This window comes from Argentina silus, assembly GCF_951799395.1.
Source record: "Argentina silus genome assembly, chromosome: 5".
Classification (NCBI taxonomy): Eukaryota; Metazoa; Chordata; class Actinopteri; order Argentiniformes; family Argentinidae; genus Argentina; species Argentina silus.
This window is the reverse complement of record NC_139659.1, coordinates 8,656,246-8,676,229: the sequence shown is the minus strand read 5'-3', so window position 1 is coordinate 8,676,229 and position 19,984 is coordinate 8,656,246. Positions and strand designations below refer to the sequence as shown.

The 19,984-nt window shown below is 45.2% G+C and overlaps 1 protein-coding gene across 3 annotated transcripts in view; it reads right to left on the bottom strand.

Annotated features, from left to right (window-relative positions):
• The window catches only part of LOC310804469 (F-BAR domain only protein 2-like), a 42,568-nt gene extending 23,486 nt beyond the window's left edge, over nt 1-19,082 (bottom strand). For 2 of the 3 annotated variants that reach the window (XM_083669718.1, XM_083669720.1), the window contains exons 1-8: nt 18,884-19,081; nt 10,984-11,075; nt 8,638-8,712; nt 8,375-8,516; nt 7,051-7,203; nt 6,625-6,729; nt 5,222-5,320; nt 1,279-1,375 (exon numbers count right to left, since the gene is read on the bottom strand). In XM_083669718.1, coding sequence (XP_083525844.1) covers nt 1,279-1,375; nt 5,222-5,320; nt 6,625-6,729; nt 7,051-7,203; nt 8,375-8,516; nt 8,638-8,712; nt 10,984-11,075; nt 18,884-18,916 — 796 coding nt within the window. In that variant the 5' untranslated portion in view covers nt 18,917-19,081. Of the gene's footprint in view, nt 1-1,278; nt 1,376-5,221; nt 5,321-6,624; nt 6,730-7,050; nt 7,204-8,374; nt 8,517-8,637; nt 8,713-10,983; nt 11,076-18,883 lie in introns of all 3 variants that reach the window. The other variant, XM_083669719.1, reaches the window with a different exon arrangement.
• Nucleotides 19,083-19,984: the final 902 nt, after the last annotated feature.

The window sequence follows — 19,984 nt, the reverse complement described above, 5'->3', positions numbered from 1 at the left end:
CATGAGTGGAGGATGTTTTTTTAAATTGCATATGCTTCACATGGTGCTCGGGACGGGAGAGGGCGGAGGGGTTTGCGTGTCTGGCCCGCCGCCAGTTGACAGCTCAGCTGGATATCGGTGAACACTCCGAACCCCCCTGCCTTGCAGCGTGTCACTCTGGGATTGTTTCCGCAGTAGAAAGTTTATTCAACCTCTCTCTCTCTTCCAAGGCACTGGACCGGCCATCCGTTCAGCTATTTAATCAGGGGACAGACAGGTTATTTTTCTGACAGGACCGAGGCCGCGGTGCGATCTCTAATGAACAGCTTGATACGAGAGGAATTTTTTTTCTACCTGTTTTTAGCCTCAATTAATTCTGCTGTCAAAACAAATGAAGGCTGCCGCTCCTCGGACACCGCGTCTGGATACAGGGGTCACCGTATGTATACACACAAACATAACCAAGTCGGGCCCTTTGGTGTCTGGTAGGTAATGCGGTGCAAGTGCTGGAAAGGGCGCAACTAGAGAGCCAAAACGGAGAGCAGCGGTGCTTAACATGACACGGATTCCAATCTTATAGGCTATGGCACTTCATCAGGAGTACTTTCAGACTATCATTCAAGACTAAAAAAGGTGTATTGGCCTAATATTTGAGCTGTGAGAACGAATCACGCGTCACGAGAGAATGACAATAATGGAATGGAACAGAAATAATTTCTAAGGGGTCAAAACCATGCCTTTTAAGGATGATCCTATCCTATTATTTGTGCAAGAGAGAGAGAGGGGGGGCGAGGGGGAGTTTAGAGACCTTTAAAGCGTTTTCCCTTGATTACTGTGGCATGGCAAAGTTTACACAACCGTCATTGTTGAGCCCTGACCCCCTGAAGAGTGTGGTTCTGGCTGCTTAGTCTGCAGGCAAAGCAAAGCCGCCCCATGTGTCACATGCTAACTGGAATGCCAGGCCTGCCTACCTTTACAGGAGATTACATTCATTGACTCTGATGGGCTTCCCCCACTTCCAATTAACTCTCTCTGTACGCTTCTCCCCATTCTGAATGGAGCCACTTGAGGGAATATAGTTAGAAGTTGCCCTTAAGTACGGATGTCATCTCAATCGTTACGGTTATGACCAGAGGGTTTGATCCCAGATCGTGCCTAGGTGAAAGCTTCTACCTCAGACCACTTTGAAAGAGTGCATCACCAGTCACATTTATGACAATACATATAATCCACAAATCTATTGACATTCTTTCATCATCATCACGACAGGGCACATGAGTTTGCGGCGGAGTGTCTCACCTGGCCTCTCTTTGCCTGTGCCTTTGCTCTCCGCCAGCTTTTGTATCAAGCTCTCACCAGACGTGTTCTCCATGTTCCTCACAAACTCAGTATGGACCTGCAGCAGGACAGACACACAGATGTCAGACATTCAGTCAGGCATTTGAGACGCCAATGCAGATTCCACAGTAAGCAATGCTTTTATTTACAACTTTGGAAAGATGTTTGTTATAGCTTTCGTTTTTAAATGATATCTGGTGGGGTTTTTTTGTTTACGGCTCATGGAACACATTTCTTTGTGTTCTAGATTGTACTAGATTGATTCACAATAATATCTGCAGTAATCTATCTCCATAGTAGCATAAGTGATGGTTGACAACAGATTTTTCTCTGTGGGACCCATATCCCGAGGCCATCTGAGGCTGTTTGAGTGAATAGAACAGAAGACTGCTCTGAGCTGGATATGTAGAGCTGTTGTAATTGAGTCCATTGAGGACTTATTCAATGATAGTAGTTAATCACACTGGGAGGTACTGGAGCTCAGAAATGGGCCAGTGAGTTTAGTGTGTGTGTGTGTGTGTGTGTGTGTGTGTGTGTGTGAGAGTATGCGAGAGATAAACAACACAGAGAGTACGCATGTGCAGGTCTCTGTAGGCTTAAGTGAGTGGCAGGTCATGTCCTTGGGGAAAGGCTCTCCGGGTCTTTGTGTGGTAACACGCAGGAGTGACAAACGCCATATGGTGCTGTGACTTCTCTACATCTAGAGGCTGCATCACCCAGCGCCCGTTTCTTGCTCACTCGTTCCTTTAAAAGAAAAGAACATTCTCTCTGCTTTGTGTCCGTGGCCCTGTGGAGACTGGCTTACATAATACATTTTGGTATTGTTTTGGTGTGTTTGTTTGTGTTGACAGTGGTGGTCTCTCTCCGTTGCCCTTTGGGTGGTATCACAGGAAGGATGGTGTTTGTTTGTTTATTTTGGACGTGCATGTGTATCTGTTTGTGTGTGTGAGTATGTGTGTTTGGGGGGGGAGGGAGGGAGGGAGGGAGGGAGGGAGGGAGGGAGGGAGGGGAGAGGATGGCAGACTGACTTTGTGCCATCTCCAGTACGATTCAGATGTGCGTGATGCTTGAAGCACAAGAGAGTACCTCCGCTATCTCATACACATACACATACACATACACACACACACACACACACACACACACACACACACACACACACACACACACACACACACACACACACACACACACACACACACACACACACACACACACCTCTCCCTGCCCCCCTGGGCCTCTCTGGCGAGGCGGAGTGCATTAACCCCCTGCTCCCTTGTGGTAGAATGCTCACTCCAGCACACGCGATCTGTCAGGTGCTGCTGCCATGAGGATGCGCACAGTGATGTCATCACCTGCGTGTCTTAGACATATACACACACACACACACACACACTCTCTAAACCATCAGTGATTTTTCACACGTGCACAAAAAAAACACATCCGCCTTCAAGGGCACCCCTCTCTCACACACAAATACGCTCTTACAAATACAAACATAGCACGCACACCAAACACACACTCACTCACTCCTCTGCATGCTGCACTGATATTCAGGCATATTATTATAAAACATATCAACATAACAATCAAACATACACACAGTAGACATTAGGGAAACACCTAATTTCCTTAATATTACCTTCGGTTTAAGTGACTCCACAAAAACAAATTTCACATTCAATTCAAATGACCCAGTGGACATATCTAACCTCTTTTCTTCCCCCCTACCTCTCCCCTTCTCCACACCTTTGCTTTACCTTTACTCTTCTACTCCCCCTCTCCCCAGTCATTTGTTGCGACGTCCTCTCCCTTCATCTCTCCCCCTCTCCTTTCACCCCCCCTACCTCCTCCCCCCCTCCTCTAACTCCTCTCTACCCCCCTACTTCCTCTACCCCCCACCCACCTCCTCTCCCCCTCCTCTAACTCCTCTCTACCCCCCTACTTCCTCTACCCCCCACCCACCTCCTCTCCCCCTCCTCTAACTCCTCTCTACCCCCCTACTTCCTCTCCCCCCTCCTCTACCTCCTCTCCCCCCCACCCACCTCCTCTCCCCCTCCTCTACTTCCTCTCCCCCCCACCCACCTCCTCTCCCCTTCCTCTACCTCCTCTCTCCTCCCTCCTCTACCTCCTCTCCCCCCCCCACCCCCACCTCCTCTCCCCCTCCCTCCCCTGCCGTGGTGTGTAGTGGTTTTCATTCATGCCCAGAGAGATGATAATGGCTCAGACATGGAGACTGCCACGCCACTGCTGAACACAGCAGCACACTGGCCCCAGGTTAACATGGAAGTCTACTTAAAGCCAGCCGACGTGCAAACTGTGGCTGTGTGTGCGTGTTTTACGTACACAGTGTGCTTGGTTAATGTATTGTGTGAGTGTGTGTGTGTGTCTGCATGTTTGTGTGCATGAGTTTGTTTGTGTGTGTGGACAGTAGGGATAAGTGCCAGTGTGGATAGTATGATTTAAGAGTGTGTATTTGTTTGTCGACAGAGCTGGTAATCTAAGTGTGTGCGCGCTCATGTCTCTTTTTGTGTGTGTGTGTGTGTGCATGCGTGAGAGTGTGCATGTCTGGGTGTGTGTGAGTGTCTGTGGTCTCACAGATGAAGCAGTATCTTGCACGATCACAGTGGCCACAGTCTCCCTCACTCGGATCCCACCTCTCCCTTCCTCCCCCCTTCAGGACTTGGTAAATGGTGCTCGATCTCTCACAGCCTGGTTTAAAAGGGTATTCATCACGGAATCACAATTACTTGGGCTGCACGTAACTTTCCAGCTGTTTGGAAGAGCACTCGCCCACCTTGAGGCAGTGTTTTAATGAAGCCCAGCGACAGACAGAGGCAGTGCTTTCTCCTGTTCAGGGCCGGCGCCAGAACAACACAGCAGGGGGGCTTTGGACTTTCGCGGGAGTGGGGGGACGATGACGACTCACTTTTACAAATGATATGACAATATCTATAATTGTGGATAGGCTCTATAACATGTATGCAACCGATCACCACAAACTTCGGTGCCTATGAGCTTAGACAAGATAAGCTCTTGATTTTAGAGGGAAGTATAAATCCTTTGATATTCCACTATGAAAGGCATTTAATCCTGGGCAGACAGCCGCGGCACAGTAAAATGTGCGCATAATGACTGATGGAGAACAGTTTTAAGTTGTGTCATGATTTGGGCATTTCTGATGACTATATGGTTAAGCTACGTTGATACTTGGGCATAATATAACAACAGAGCTGTCCATGGACCTGTGGCGTGTCCTTTTATACTCCCCTCAGTGTAAACCTCTCCTCGGCCTCCCCACAGTGTCGTCGTCGTCGTCCCCCCCCCGCCAGCCCTGCTCCTGCTCAGACATGCACAGATACACTGGGGCTGTAGCTCCCCCTGTGGCTATAGCTGGCATTACAGCAGCAATAGCACACTTTACTGCACAGTGAAGGACAATACAATGGCTGTTCCGAAAAGTAATAAGTGAAAAGCTCTCTCAAGAATAGACAGAAGGATACATTAGTTTACAAAAAGATATCATGATTCATACCCAATCTGAGAGTGTATATAGAAAGGTACGGTGAAGTTTGATATTAGCTACACTATTATTTTCATGTTGCTCTAACATTCACAGACAGTGGCTGTAGTTGGCATGAGTCTGTTGCATGCTAAAGGTGTTTTAGAATGGGAGGGAGTTTTGATCAGTTTTTAATTGGTTGGTATAAACGGCTGAATGGAACGTTTCCTGGTTCTCAGTTAAACGATTAGAGAGATCAAAGACAACACTAATTGATCTGACACACAGTGAACCCAATGAGCACAGCGTCAGGGCGTCCCTCCCGCAGGAATGTGTGTATGGGTGTGTGTATGGGTGTGTGTGTGTGTGCGTGTGTGTGTGTGCGTGTGTGTTTTGACTCACCTCTCCTATTTGGACGTGTGTCTCGTCCGCAGACTGCGAGTAGGACTTGATGATCTCCTTCATGTGGACAATGTGGCTCTCCTCAATGTCCTGAAATTTCTGCAACAGAGAGACAAAGGTTCCTCAGTCATTATGCACTAAATCATCCATTGCGAGGGCAAACAGTTAGCTGGATCCCAAGAGAGAGAGAGAGAGAGAAAAGCCTCATCAGTCTCTCAGTTCTCCATGGGCGTAGGAACATACGAATTCCAAACACTGAGCATGTATGAAGAGCATGTGTGATCATGTATAAGACATGACATATGCAAGGCAAAAATAGTCTCTCAAACACATTCAAACATGCCCCACACAGAGGCACTTCCTCTTTCTCCCCTGGCCACTTCCTGTGTGTCCTCTCTATTTGGGTGGTCTGGAAACGAAGGCACACCAACACAGATCCCCCAAGCACAAGGTGCCAATTATCCAAGGGTGGGCTGTCTATGAGATACATGGAGAGAGGCTCATCTCCGGGTTTGGAGCGGGTGGTGTGGTGCGGCGCACTGGAGGGAAAACAGCTCTAAATGCTGGTGTTTACTCCCATCTGGGACTGGCTCTGGGCTTTTGGGGTAAACCGAGGAGGATGACTATAAATAATCATAAACTGGAAAATCACAGTGTGGATGGAGGGAGGAAGATGAGCGTGCCCGACCACATAAACACATACGCACACGCACACGCACACACACACAAACACTCGCTGTCTCTTACGTCACAACACATATGGACACAGGCACGGACGCAGACACACACACACACACACACACACACACACACCTCAGTATTCACGTCAATGGACAGACACACTCGTAGACAAACAAGAGACACAACCACAGATCGAGACACACACACACACACACACACACACACACACACACACGTGATGTCACAGAACATGTGCACCGTGTTTATAAGTCATGTGCACATGTGCTGAATTTGAGATGAGCCATAGACTGTGATCTTAAGAAGCAGAGCTGCCATGCTGTTTTCTCTGGGGGAAAACAAAAACGCTGGGCTAAGTTAAACCATTTCTGCTCTCTGGGTTTCTGCGGTGCAGGAGGATATGGAGGCCAAATTCTGTTGATCTGATTTTAATTTGGAGTTTATCTAATCAGTCCTTCAGATGGTTCCAATCAGGATTTTCCACAATGATTCCGTTAGGGAGGAAAAAACACAAGCTGGAGATGATACAGGGCACGGAACGCAGAACACACACACACAGAGCACCGAATACATAACGCACTGACGCACGCATGCACACACGGACACACACACACACACCACAAAACATAACACAGCACAAACTCACAACCCACATACATACTCTCACAGGGTACGTGACAAACGCATGGAACACGCATACACACCTGTGCAGTTTCAGCCATCTTCTGTTCAAACTCAGACTTGGCTGTGGCATACTTCTCCACATAGGACTTGTAGGACTCTGTTGCTTTCTTGGCCTTCACCCCCGCCTACACAGACAGATAGACAGACAGACAGAGAGGGACAGATGGAAAATAAATGATAATTTCTGCACACTCTGCAGACACCCGTGTCTGATTCCACCAACAGATTCCACCAGAACAGCAAGACTAAGCTCACAATCACTGCTGAGAACCACAAGAATGACATTGGGGGGAGGGGGGGGGGGTGTTAGGGCTAAATAGGGCTAGTTAGGGCTAAATAGTTCTTCTCCGTGTAAGTATACCATTCTACATCTCAATGAAAGCAGTGTGCTGGAGCCATGGTGCTGTGCTTGTGTATACACTGTGTCTGTATGTATGATGTCCCACCTTGTCCACGTCCCTCTGGGTGGCTCCTTCCTTGCGGAGGCGTTCCTGATCCACCGTTTTGGCGTTGTAGTTCTCCTTGGACTTCTGCAGGGCCTGAGAGATGGTCTGGATGCTCTGCACAGCCTCCAGAGTGGACGCAACCTCCTCCTTCGTCTGTCCAAGGGGAAAACACATGATACTCCTGAGACTGTGTGTGTGTGTGTGTGTGTGTGTGTGTGTGTGTGTCTGCCTGACTTATTTCATACTTCATAAATACATGCACAGTCATATCTATTGCAGAGTGATGTTCTCTCACATGATATAAACAGTCAATTTGATCCAAGTTACCAAGGATAAAAAAAACACACAAGTCAGCGAGAAAGGACACCAACGAAAACATAACATTCCTGACTCTGGACGAATCTCCACCACAGCTGACACCGGTGACATGGGATGACGGACCACAGAGTATCATATCAGTAAAAACCTGAGAGACAGCCAACACCATCACTTAGCTGCGGTGTACAGAGGAAGCCTGAGAAAACTCCCACATCCAAACTGAATCACACAGCCTTGTACTTGTGTTAGAATAAGAGAGAGAGGGAGGTTAAAAGGAGAGATAGAGAGACACAGGAGGAAGAAGGAACAGTGGAAAGAGAAAGACAGAGATTGAGAGAAAGACAAAGATTGAGAGAAGGAGAGAGAAAGCAAATGTGTGATAGCACTTCAGTCAAGCTGAAAGCACAAACAGCTTCACTCATTTAAAGCCACTGTTTCATTTGAATGTGAGTCACTGCCTCATGAATGAGATATGAGGTGATGTTGTGTGACTCTGCATTGCAAAGGGGAGTAGCAGAGAGTGTGTGTGTGAGTGTGTGTGTGTGTATGTGTGAGACAGAGAGACGTGTAAAACGCTAGTTCACAGCACAGCCCTCACACGACAGGAACAAACAGAGACTACTCCTGCTCCGTCACTCGCGGGACAAAGGCAATGAACTACCTCTCCGCTAAAGCAGCCAGTGACATAATATCAAATCATGACTGAAGAACATCTGCAACTAAATCAGAGTGAGATCATTCAATCAATGAAGCCGACAGGACAGAGAGTGGGTTTACGTTTCCTCTGGATCAATAAAGATCACGTGAGGTGAAGTATAGATGACTCCACCATGCATGAGCAGGGAAGCAGACAGTGGTACTTGAGTAGCTCAACAGTGACACAGTGTGGCCATTCTAGAGCGGTGAATGAGCCCTGAAAGAGAATTCACACACATGCATGCCTTTTTCCCCCCCGCAGGAACGTGTGTCTCAGATGAGGTGTTGCGTACGGATCTGCGGCCCATACCTTTTTGTGTGCCTTGGCTTGGTCGTCCACATACTTCTGGACATCTTTGATGAGCTCCTGCAGTTTCCTGACCAGCTCCAGATGACAGACGGCCAGCTTCTCTGTCGACGTCTTAAACACGTCCCACACCGGGGCAAACGTCCTGTACAGACAGACACAGACACAGACACACAAGGCCTTAACAACATAACTCTGCTATAACCTATTCATGTGTATTAATGAGCATAGCCTCATTTAGCCCCATCTTCGTGGGTTCCACTTACCCGAGCTGAGAGAAGTTGCCAGCTGACTTGGCAAGTTTGGTCATAGACCTGGCATATACCTCCTCAATGGTAGCCCTGCAGCAGAAAACACACACACACACACACACACACACACACACACACACACGCACACGCACACGCACACGCAATCTTCTGTCAATATACTTACTGAATAAGTTAATCTATATGTACAAATAATTTTGTCAAATATTGAATCAGTCAGTTGTGTTACCTTCAGCAAGTACTATACTTATAAGTATAGTATAAGTAGCCTAGGCCAACTCAAGTTAACAAGTCTAGACGACAAACATTTATACTTATAACTGTAATGTTTGACTGGAGGCACAGAGTTCAGCTTTAGTAAAAGCCTTGGGGAGAGTGGCCCCTCCAACTGTTTGTTCCTCTGGGTGATCTGATTCCATGTTTATGCATAGAGGAGAAGGTTTCTGTGTTGGAGCCCACCCCTCCCTTCTTCCTAGCCTTCCTCCCCCCTCCCCTCATTTTCTTGTCATCCCGTTCGTTCATCTGCATGGAAGTGAAGTAACAGACAGAGGTAAAAACTTAAAACATTGTTTTAGTGGAGGCCTGAATTATGCGTACTCATTTACTCAGCCTCCAGACAGCAGGGTAAGACATGGAGGAACCAGGAGGCAGGCGTACACACACACACACACACACACACACACACACACACACACACACACACACACACACACACACTTTAAACAATTGTGCAAATACTCATTTACACATTTGCACATGCAGTGAAATAACTTGAATGCGCATTGCGTCTACTTTATTCTTGACAGGTTACCATGGTGTCATTATTACTGACGTCAGCACTCATTCATGCACACTCTCTCTCTCCCGACCACATGAATAACAACAGACTCCATTCCTTAAACCACGACTCAAGGCCCTCTACACACACACACACACAGAAATCACCATGTCTCAACAGAAAACACACTCCAGGTGTATAAATACACTGTGGGCCAAGACTGCTTTCCTCCCCAGAGTTACACAGACCACTGCACCCTTCCACTCCAAACTCAGACAGACACACATACTCCATGTTACAGACCAAAAGACTCTCATTTGTTTTACCTTTGACTTTATATAGATAGTAGTTTATTATTCCCTGCAGAAAGAATATTGCCTGTGTTTAAAAGGCCTATGCTATATGGGCCATAGAGATAACCACTTTCCACAAGTTAAGTGCAAGGTGTGTTTCTGCCCACCAGAGGGTGCAACCGTGCATTCTTTCAAATTGAAGACTCCTACATTCAAATAGACTGAGGAAACTGATCAACCCTGATTCTTTCAAGGCAAGACGGTTTCCGTTTCAAACAATTCTGGAGAATATTATACTCAATAAATTGTCTACTTCCACCAACAAAAGTTTACATATCTATGGAAACAACAAACTATGGGGAATTAGATGTCTAGTATAAAGTGTCCAATAAAAAGTTCATGTTCCTGTCTGTGGTCAAATGTGGTGTCTGTTTGAATGATGATGAGTACATTTTTGCATGGGCTGGAGGTAGACAGTTGAATTCCTGTTGAATTCCAACAGGAGACCTTTTGCGTGCAAGGTTATATAAATAGATTTGAGACACAATGAAACCACATTTTTATGGAGTGAGAGGAATTTGAAAGGAAGGCATTAAGGGATTATTATGCTTCAGAGGCTGCAGGTATGCAATCCAAAGCCAGATGCAGGTGTGTTTTGAAATAACAGCTTAACTCAAAAGGGGAAAGCTATAGTTAAAAGCTGGGTCAACCCATAGTCTACATACAGTGCTACCTAACTCATAACCACAGGCTACCAAACGATTTAGTATCTTAGTTGAAGTGAATGATTGATTTGGGTATGTACTGTAGCTATTTTGTTACCAATGAAAGAGGTACTAGAGGACCTTTGAAACAATCCATATCATTCCACATAACCAACAGAACTATTCTTTCTGTGGAAGAAAAAAAATTGGCGTGGAAAGATGTCAGGCTAAATGCACAGACGTCAATGAGAGATCAGTGCAAATGTCTGAGACAGAAATATAATGCAAATCTTTGGGTAAGCCCCTGAAAACCAAAAACGCAAGTCCCCTGAAACATCAAATTTGCATAACCAGTGAACCAGAAGACTTGCAATAAAGACACCAGCAACACTGAGCAAAGCTGAACAGTGAACCAGACAGTCAACTTAAAGTTTAACTACAAGTGTGTTCAATAATTTAGGGTAAGGGTTAGAGGAAAACACTGATTCACCTCAGTGGTGAGAGCAGGAGGGTTCAAGCCTCACAGGTGAAGGGGTTGTTACGTAGCGAATGAAAGCCAGTGTCTTACCTTTCTCTGATAAACTCAGTCAGCTCCTTGGAGGAGATTTGGCCGTGCTTCATGTTGTGGTAAAGGACGTCAAACCCATTGTTTTTTTCGCCCTGGTTTTGGGGGAAAGAGAAGAGAAGAAGAGAGGTCAGAATCAGACAGGGAACTAGGCAAGTCCACTAAGAAACATAATACATCCTTCAGGTTTGCTTCCGTATTACCGCACTGGTTAGTGGCTATACCTTCTCTACCATAAGCATTCTCATGGTCTCCATGGCAGCCAGCTGCATCCTCAGCAGCTGCTGGTCCACCATAGTGATCCTGGCCATGGCGCTCGGGTTCTGAGGTCTGTACACTGTGTTGAATGGGTCGAGGTTCTAACTTTGATGGTCCTAACAAAGATGATAGGCGATAGACGACCGTCTGTTTGTGTAGCAGTAACCATGTCACTACCCTGGAGACAGAGGGTGTCTGGTTGCAGCACCGTTTTTTAAAAATGCATACACGACCACTGAATAATTCATACGAATGGACAAGTGTAAACGTCTGATGTTGGCATGGTTTAGGAGAAAAATGGGAATGAATACAAAACGGCTTCAAACCAGCCCTTGATAGTCAAGCTAGTCAGTCTCACCAGTTATCTCACCATTCAGATCATGCTGAGGTCCTCTGCTAAACAACGCATTTCAGACTAAATAAATAGCTAAATAATTCACCCCATTCACAGGAGAGGCAGCAAGGCTGACACTTGAGCAACTGTAAGTGGGCTGCAAAAAACACCAGGAGAGACATGCAGGATATCAGCCTACATTGTCCTCAAAGCAAAACACACATGGTCACGCACACAGACAAACCTCACTGTGTCAACTTCAGAAGTACAAACATCCCCATTTCATGACCACACTTGAACCTGGTTAGAATATAATGTGTTTGGTTATGATGAGGAAGTCAAACACAACACTGACTGACCTAAGATCAGTTCTTATGGGCAATTTTAAGGGAAGCACTAGGCATTAGCCAAGATATGGGAGTAATAATGTAGATCTTCAGGTCCAGGTTAGCCTACTTATCATGCGATTACAGCGAAGCAAACTAACCACCTTTGGTACCCCTCACTCACCTTTGAACTCCCCAGGACGTAACAGACAGGATCATAAGGCCTACACTCAGTGGCTGACAGAAAGGACAATCCCAGAGTGAACCATTGCACCAGACAGTATTCAACATGGCTGCCACATGGACACCTCTGTCTACATATCACTTCTCTGAGGCTAGAGAGCGCACGCCCATATAAAGACCACAGGACGCTAATACATCATTCAATAATACAATCAATACTACTACTATACTATGGTACGCTATAACATCAGGCACAATCAATAATAATCAATAGTTATTATCGTACTGTGGCACCACTACTGACACTGCCACACATAGCCCAAGTCATGAGCAACCTTTTAAAAGCTAGCTTTGGGTAACAGAAGCAAGAAAGGAATTAATCCTAGCCGGAATCCTGTTACAGCTGACAATGACACACTCAATTATCAACACTGCCAGAGAGTAGATGTGAAATTCCCCTGCCTGCCTGTCTGTCTGTCGGCCTGTCAGTCTGTCTGTCTGTGGCTGTGCACCAGCTGCGGTTCACCTCCTCACCCCATGACCCGACCGTGACAGTGATACTGCCGTTTCCTGGTTCCTATCCTAAGTAGGGCTACAGTCAGCGGTTTGGTGCACACATCATAAGAACCGCTGTGCTGCTTTAACAAATGGATTCCACACCGTGTGTTCTTCCATCCGCAGAGTCAGAGGTCAGGGGCTAAGGAAGTGAATTGCAAAACCAACTAGTGCGAGTGCAAATGAGGATATATATGCAGAGCCCACAGAAGCAGAAACAGAAACATTTCCTACAGCTAGCAATGGGGCTCTGAGCTGGACTTCCCGTTTGAGTGAGTATACTAAAGCCAGATATTACAGCTTCGGATTCTGACCAACGCAACCCGTCATCCCTGCTTTGAGCATGAGCAAGCAGGGAGAATGTGAGACAGAGAGAGACCACTAACCCTGTGGAGGGGCACTGAGGAAGGAGAGAGGGAGGGGGGGAGAGAGAGCACAAATCCAAACAGAGTTGAGCGGCAACAGGAAGACCTACTATTCTGTGCTGTTCATGAGCTCATGTGGAGTGCAGCGATATAAAATAATACTAAATACAAATAAAAACAAACACAGGAAACAGGTCAGGGCGTTCTTTGCTTTTCCACTGGAATACAATGCCCAGAGTTCCATGCAAACAGAGCCTTATCTGTACAAGGGCCAAGCTTTCAGGTCTTTGAATCTGACAAATATGTAGCAACATGAGGGAGGGAGTAGGCCAGGCTTAATCTGGGTCTGTGCAACCACGCCAAAGTGTGGTGGCATTATGGAGAAGTGAAACAAGTGTGCCACACGCTACATGCAATGGCCCACTTGGAGACTCATTGACTAAGGCACTGGTGCAGGGAGATTAATATTCCAACCACACATTGTGAAATTCAAAAACAGTTATTATTCTTGGACTCTTGGAGTGAGTGGCTGCTAAGACTCCCCTCAACCCCAGTGAAAGATAACATGTTGAGGGGTTGGCACACGCATATCAATTGATGCTTGTGTCAATGCAGTGCTCACAATGTGCAATTCAGAGAGCCCCCCCCCACACACACACACACACCACCACCACCACCGAGAACTGAGTGTGTGAGAGTGAGAGAGAGAAAGAGAGAGAGAGCACAACATGAGTTCAATAAATGTGCCCATTATCTCATATATAATCAGTATTCAAGGTTGGCAGTGGCAATTGCATCCATTGCAATGTTTGGTTTGCTAAATCCACTCTTCCTTGCTCACTGCAATGCTGTTCACAGAAGTGGCCAAAACTAGATGGTTTAGGGTAAGAAGTGTTTGTAAGCGTTTCTGCTAAATACTGGTTTCACTCAGGGAAGAGAGGGAAGAGAGTCCCAGTTGGACAGGCAGCTGCAGAGACAGTGATCTCACTCCGAACGGTTGGTAGTCAGTCCGTCTCACACTCACAGTTCTCTTTGCATGTCTCTTTCGACTTTCTCAGTTCACCACTTCAGTCCCTCAAGGGAAAGTTTATGTAGCCATTTATGCTGACAAAGACCTACAGTGTATACAACAGAGCTGCAGGGTGGAGCTACCGCCATAACACCAACCCCGTCAGCTTAAGAGGTGATGCGCTACTTCTTTTGCAACACTTCCAATGGAAACTCAATGCTGCTCATCTTATGACCTGTGTATAAAAAGCCAACCCGCAAACCTATCAAATAACCTATGCCCACACATGGCTGATGTCCAAATCCTAAATCACATTTTGAAGAGAAGGATCATACATACTGTGTTTTATCATGTGACATTTGGCTGGCAGTCGAGAGGCAACCATTCTATATCAACGACCACAGCAATATAACTTTCCATTTCATGTGGATGTTATTTGTTTATAGCAGCATTGCTGATTACCGGTACGTCATGTACGGGATTGGAGCCTGCCTGGTCTATACTGTCTATTGTGTCCTTTCTCTGACGTAGTAGACCACTGGGGCCAGTGAATGTGAGCAGACCTGCTTGTTTAGTAGTTTGACAAAGACTGGGGGAGGGAGAGACAGGCCAGAACTCGAATTCACACTAATTTCAGTCATTTAGGGGATCATGCAGTAGTTTAGACCAAAGGAGGCCTGTGCCTTGTCTTTCCGGCCTTAGTCGCGCCGTGAGCAACACTAACATTAGTGTGTCAAGTGTTCTGTTTGCGTTCGGTAAGACAAATTATGCTAAATCAGACTTATGGGAAATGAGCAATTTTCCAATTTGAGAGGAGCACGAAATGTACCTGATGATGATGATGAATAATATGGACTCAGCAAGTCATAAACAAGCAAAAATAAAAAGATTTAAACGAGGAGTGGAAGAGTTAATTAGCAAACAGACTTACTGTAGGAGCAAATTAGCAACCAAATTAGATGATGTATTCTTGTCCGGATCTCCTGATTGAATTTGCAAGTAGTGGGTTTGCAGATTTGGTTTATGCACATGAAAGCAAATACTGTACAGCTCAAATCATAGCTTAACAACATGGCTCGTCAGAGGGGAGTGGCTGATCCTAGATGTCAGCTTCTATTCTTCACTAATATGGAAACTGCCTCCAGTGATCTCAGAGCAGTTGGTCCACCAGGTGCGCTGACTCTAAACGACAGCTGGGTAAAAACAGTGGAAAAAGGTGTCCCTGCACACATTCACTAAGGCTTTTAGTATCTGTGACAGCTTAACAAGTCACCCTCTCTCCAGACAGACAGACAGATCCTGTACATTGTGCCCTACTGTAAATGTGGGAGCTCTCAGTAAAGCTCTACTCAGCAACAGTCAACTCACACTCTACTCAGCCCTTGTGACATCATTAGGATGTCTACTGAGGGTCATGTGACTAGGGAATGTCTGTGAGCAGCACGCTGAACTGTCACAACACATCACACCAACTGCAACTGACACAGGACATTTTCATGGTAAAGTACACAGACTCTGTTATGGTGTTAATGCTTGTTCTATATATTAGATATGGAGACAGTCTCCCTAAATGTCGTAACATGCAGCCTTCTCATGTTTTACAACTGCATCCTAAGAAATAGTAATCAGAGCAATAATTATGACGACTGTCCAACTTGTTCTTAAAGAGTAAGTATATGGTTAAGCGGTAAAGTATCACAAACCCTGAGAAAATGGCTCTTAACATAAACACTTGGCAGGCTAGTCACAGACAAACTTGTTATCTGTTTAACTGAATTCATTGTTGACCTCATCATCATAACCCCAGATGCCTGGAGAGAGTTAGGAGATTCCACCAGCTCTCACATGGCTATCTCTGTTGACCTCACAACAGAATCTCATGGCCAAAACTCAAAACAAAAACATGCTGTGCTCTGCCTCTTTACAGAGAGGAGAGAGAGTTAATCACTATCCTGAATCTGCCATAACATTTTTTTAAAACGTCATATTTGACGCTCAGTAGAAGAAAACAAATACAAGCCAAGCCAAACAAAGGCAGCCATTATTTGGACAGTAAAAGGGCAAAAGCTACAGTATTCTTTCTCACAAGCTGTCTCATCTTGCCATGTTGGAATACTTCACACTTCAAGCTAATCAGTGTAAAACCAAAGTGTGAACATTCATTTTCTGGACAGCTCCTTGTGTGTGTGAAATTATGACACACACACACACACACACACACACACACACACACACACACACACACACGGTGAAAGCCATCCCGGGGCTGTTGGCTGTATTAACATTGTTTACGCATCGCGCTGCCACCTTATTTTCCCATCAAATGCTAGGGGGGGACAGACGCTCAACCAGACAGAAGCCCTCCCACAACAACGGTGTTACTAGCTAGTGTACTCTCAACCCAACCCGCTGATCCATGACTGACTGTCTCAGTACAATATGGACTGTCTCACTACAGCAGGTAACAATAGACGATTCAAAAGACAATAAAAAGAGGAAGCTAGCATTGCAGTGAAACAGCAAATGATGCAACACAGAGACAGACACTACACTGTCTGTGTCTATGCCCTGCTCTTCATTCCTAAGACACCTGGTTGTTCGGCTGAGAGAAGACGCTGTCTATATTTGAAATTCAGGGCATGGGAAAGACTATATCAGAAGAAGGGGCTAGAGAGAAGTATGCATGTGTGTGTGTGTGTGTGTGTGTGTGTGTATGTGTGTGTGTTCCTGTGGGGAAAAAGAGACACTGCATTTATGCAGTGTGTAGGTGTGTATGAGGAGAGCATGCATTGTGTGTGTGTATGTGTGTGTGTGTGTGTGTGTGTGTGTATGTGTGTGTTCCTGTGGGGAAAACGAGACACTGCATTTGTGCAGTGTGTAGGTGTGTATGAGGAGAGCATGCATTGTGTGTGTGTATGTGTGTGTGTGTGTGTGTGTGTTCCTGTGGGGAAAACGAGACACTGCATTTATGCAGTGTGTAGGTGTGTATGAGGAGAGCATGCATTGTGTGTGTGTGTGTGTGTGTGTGTGTGTGTGTGTGTGTGTGTGTGTGTGTTCCTGTGGGGAAAACGAGACACTGCATTTGTGCAGTGTGTAGGTGTGTATGAGGAGAGCATGCATTGTGTGTGTGTATGTGTGTGTGTGTGTGTGTGTGTGTGTGTCCTGCATGTCAAGCACACAGCTGATCTTAGTGGTCACTGTCCTCTTGTGGCCAGTCTCAGAGCACAAAGGGTAGATTGAGAGATAGGTGATGGCAAGGGTCTCTCTCAGATCCAAAGACACATCTCATATTCTCTTTCTCCTACTCTCCTCTCTTCCTACTTGTCTACTTCAGATGGCGTAATGTTGATTATTCCACTCTCATCCCATGAACAAACAACAGATGTGCTCATAAAAAAGTACTCTGTAGGACAAAGGGCACTTGCAATTTCAATCTTACCCTGGCTAATTACTTACTAATTACCCCAAGATACACATTTTCCTAACCAGAACCGCACTCCAGAGACTGGACATTCAAGTCTCTCATCAAACAGTGGTTCAGTTTGAGTATGATGCAGCCAAAGAAAAACATACCTTGTTTTCACTCTAAACCTTATTTCCTAGTATATCCCCCACTGTAAACTCCCTTTAAAATGCATTAGAAACCTATTTCTACGGTCACACTGACCACAGTGTTATCATATCCAACTGCTTCTGGCCCTGTCTCATCAGTTGTCCGTCTGCCAGTTATGAAAGACAGAGCAGTGCATTGGCTCAACTACATCTCACTTCCTTATTATGTTAAGATAGCATCTGTGGAATCCAACTACCAGTGATTACATAGCATTGTCTATCTGTTGTTGCCTGTTTTACAGCACTGTCTGTGTAATGAGAGAAAATGCTGATGTCATGTTATGCTGCTACAGTAGCCTACACAGTGATGAGATCTATGACCTATGGAACTAAGCATAGCCTAAATGGATTTTCAACATGTAGTTGTATTATTAGTTTCAATACAGTAGCGTGCTGTACGACCCATCATGTCCACATACAGCATTTATATACACCTATTATTCTGTTGTTCAACATAGCCCCATCTTTATTCGGGATTTAGATTTACAATTTTTTAATAGAATATTGGCTTGTCAAAATATCTCTGTTCAGTTCTTCTAATATGATCTGATCAGACTATATAGCCTGTTCATTTATTACAACTCTGAGCGCAAAAGAGTAACTGAGAATATGGTTATGCTAGCTAATGTGGCAGGCGAAATAAATATTCCTTTATGTCTGTCACAATGTAGCCACGTCAAAACAAAAGGTGATCGCTTTGAAATGTAACCCATAAACTTCACGGAAACATTCCACTGTGACGCAAACTAAAACATTGTTATGTAGTGGATCTTGCTAAGCGAACGTCAATGTTCCAAAAAGCTGTTGACTGCCTCAAACTTATTAAAACATCTGGACTCTCAATGAAACTTTATTACGGAAGAAACGACCAGCAGAGCTGTGAATGACATCGACAAAGGTCCAATGGTTTTCACGGAAAATACCATAAACATTCCAAGACATTCCGTGACAGCCAATTGACGGGAGAAGAGGTGGATTCTGTTGGGCACTCATGTTAGATAGAATTTACAGAGGCCCAATCCCCGGGGTAGCAAAATAATGTTTGCCGAGAAAAGTAGCGGCGGCAACGGGCTAATACACCGTGTTCAGCCAGATATCTATGTTTCGCCGACGAGAGGTAGCATTAATAGGGAGAATAATAATATAATAATTCCTAATGCCCGGTTGACACATTCACTTACGGGACTGGGAGGGGACTTGAGCTAAACAATTGGCATAGCCTACTATCCGGCTAAAGAAAATAAACAAAAGCAAAACCTACCCAGAAATTCTCTAGGAAGTAGGGCGTTATCATCTTGGTTTGGTCCTCTCTCCTCGTTGCAACACTTTCCTTCGTTGTAATTTAATTTAAATTGACGCAATTAAACCGCCGTCCTCCCCCCGTTTCTGTTGTGTCTGCTTTTTTCTCCTTTTTCCTCCTCTCTCCTCTTTCTTCTCCCTCCCCACCTCAGACTCCACCTCCTTCAGATATTCAATTCAGTTGCCTGTCGCTTCTTCTCCAAAAATGTAGAGGAGAAACAGCGCCATCCGTGGCGGGTACAATAACATCTGAACGACGAGTCATACCGATTCATTTGTTTTGCACCGATATTCTCGAATTCTTCTCGCTGTGACGTGCAGTAGTGTATTATTTCGTCACAACGATCGAATCGCTTGACTAAAAGTAAACATTCGACTTTGCTTTAACGAAGACCTGGGTAAGATACAGGTCAATGATGGGAGGCTACAATGGAATCAATTAAAGTCATACATACTGCAAACTGTAAGCAAGCACACCTCAAATATTCTTAAGTATTTGCTCTTTCCCTATTCTGGCTTGAATAAAAAATAATAGGCCTATGTCTCTTTCCACACACTATCAGTCATATGGCATCAGCGACTATAACTGACCTTTTGGCTCTATACTCCAAAAGTATGGATTTGAAATCAAACAATCACTATGAGGTTAAAGTATAGATTATCAACTTTTATTTGAGGTTATTAATGTACATGTTGGTTTCACCATTTAGAAACGTCAACAGTTTGTATCCATAAAAAGTATTTCATGGTAACAAAAGTATTGGGACAATTTTAAGAGTTTTTTCTTAGTCAGGTGTTCTGTCATCATTTGTGCAGGCATTAGAGACCTGTCAATGTCTAGCCTTGATTCTAGGCTTTGCATTTGCCTTTGGAGTCTGCTATTGGTGTCTGTCAACAAGAGGACCAAAGAGGTGTCAATGAAAGTCAAGGAAGCCATTATGAGGCTGAAAATCTTTTCAGAAAATCAATCAGAAACATAGCCAAAACCAACAGTTAAAAAGAAAGAAAGCACTTGTGAGCTCAGTAATCGCAAACAGCCTAGTAGGCCAAGAGAGACCTCTAC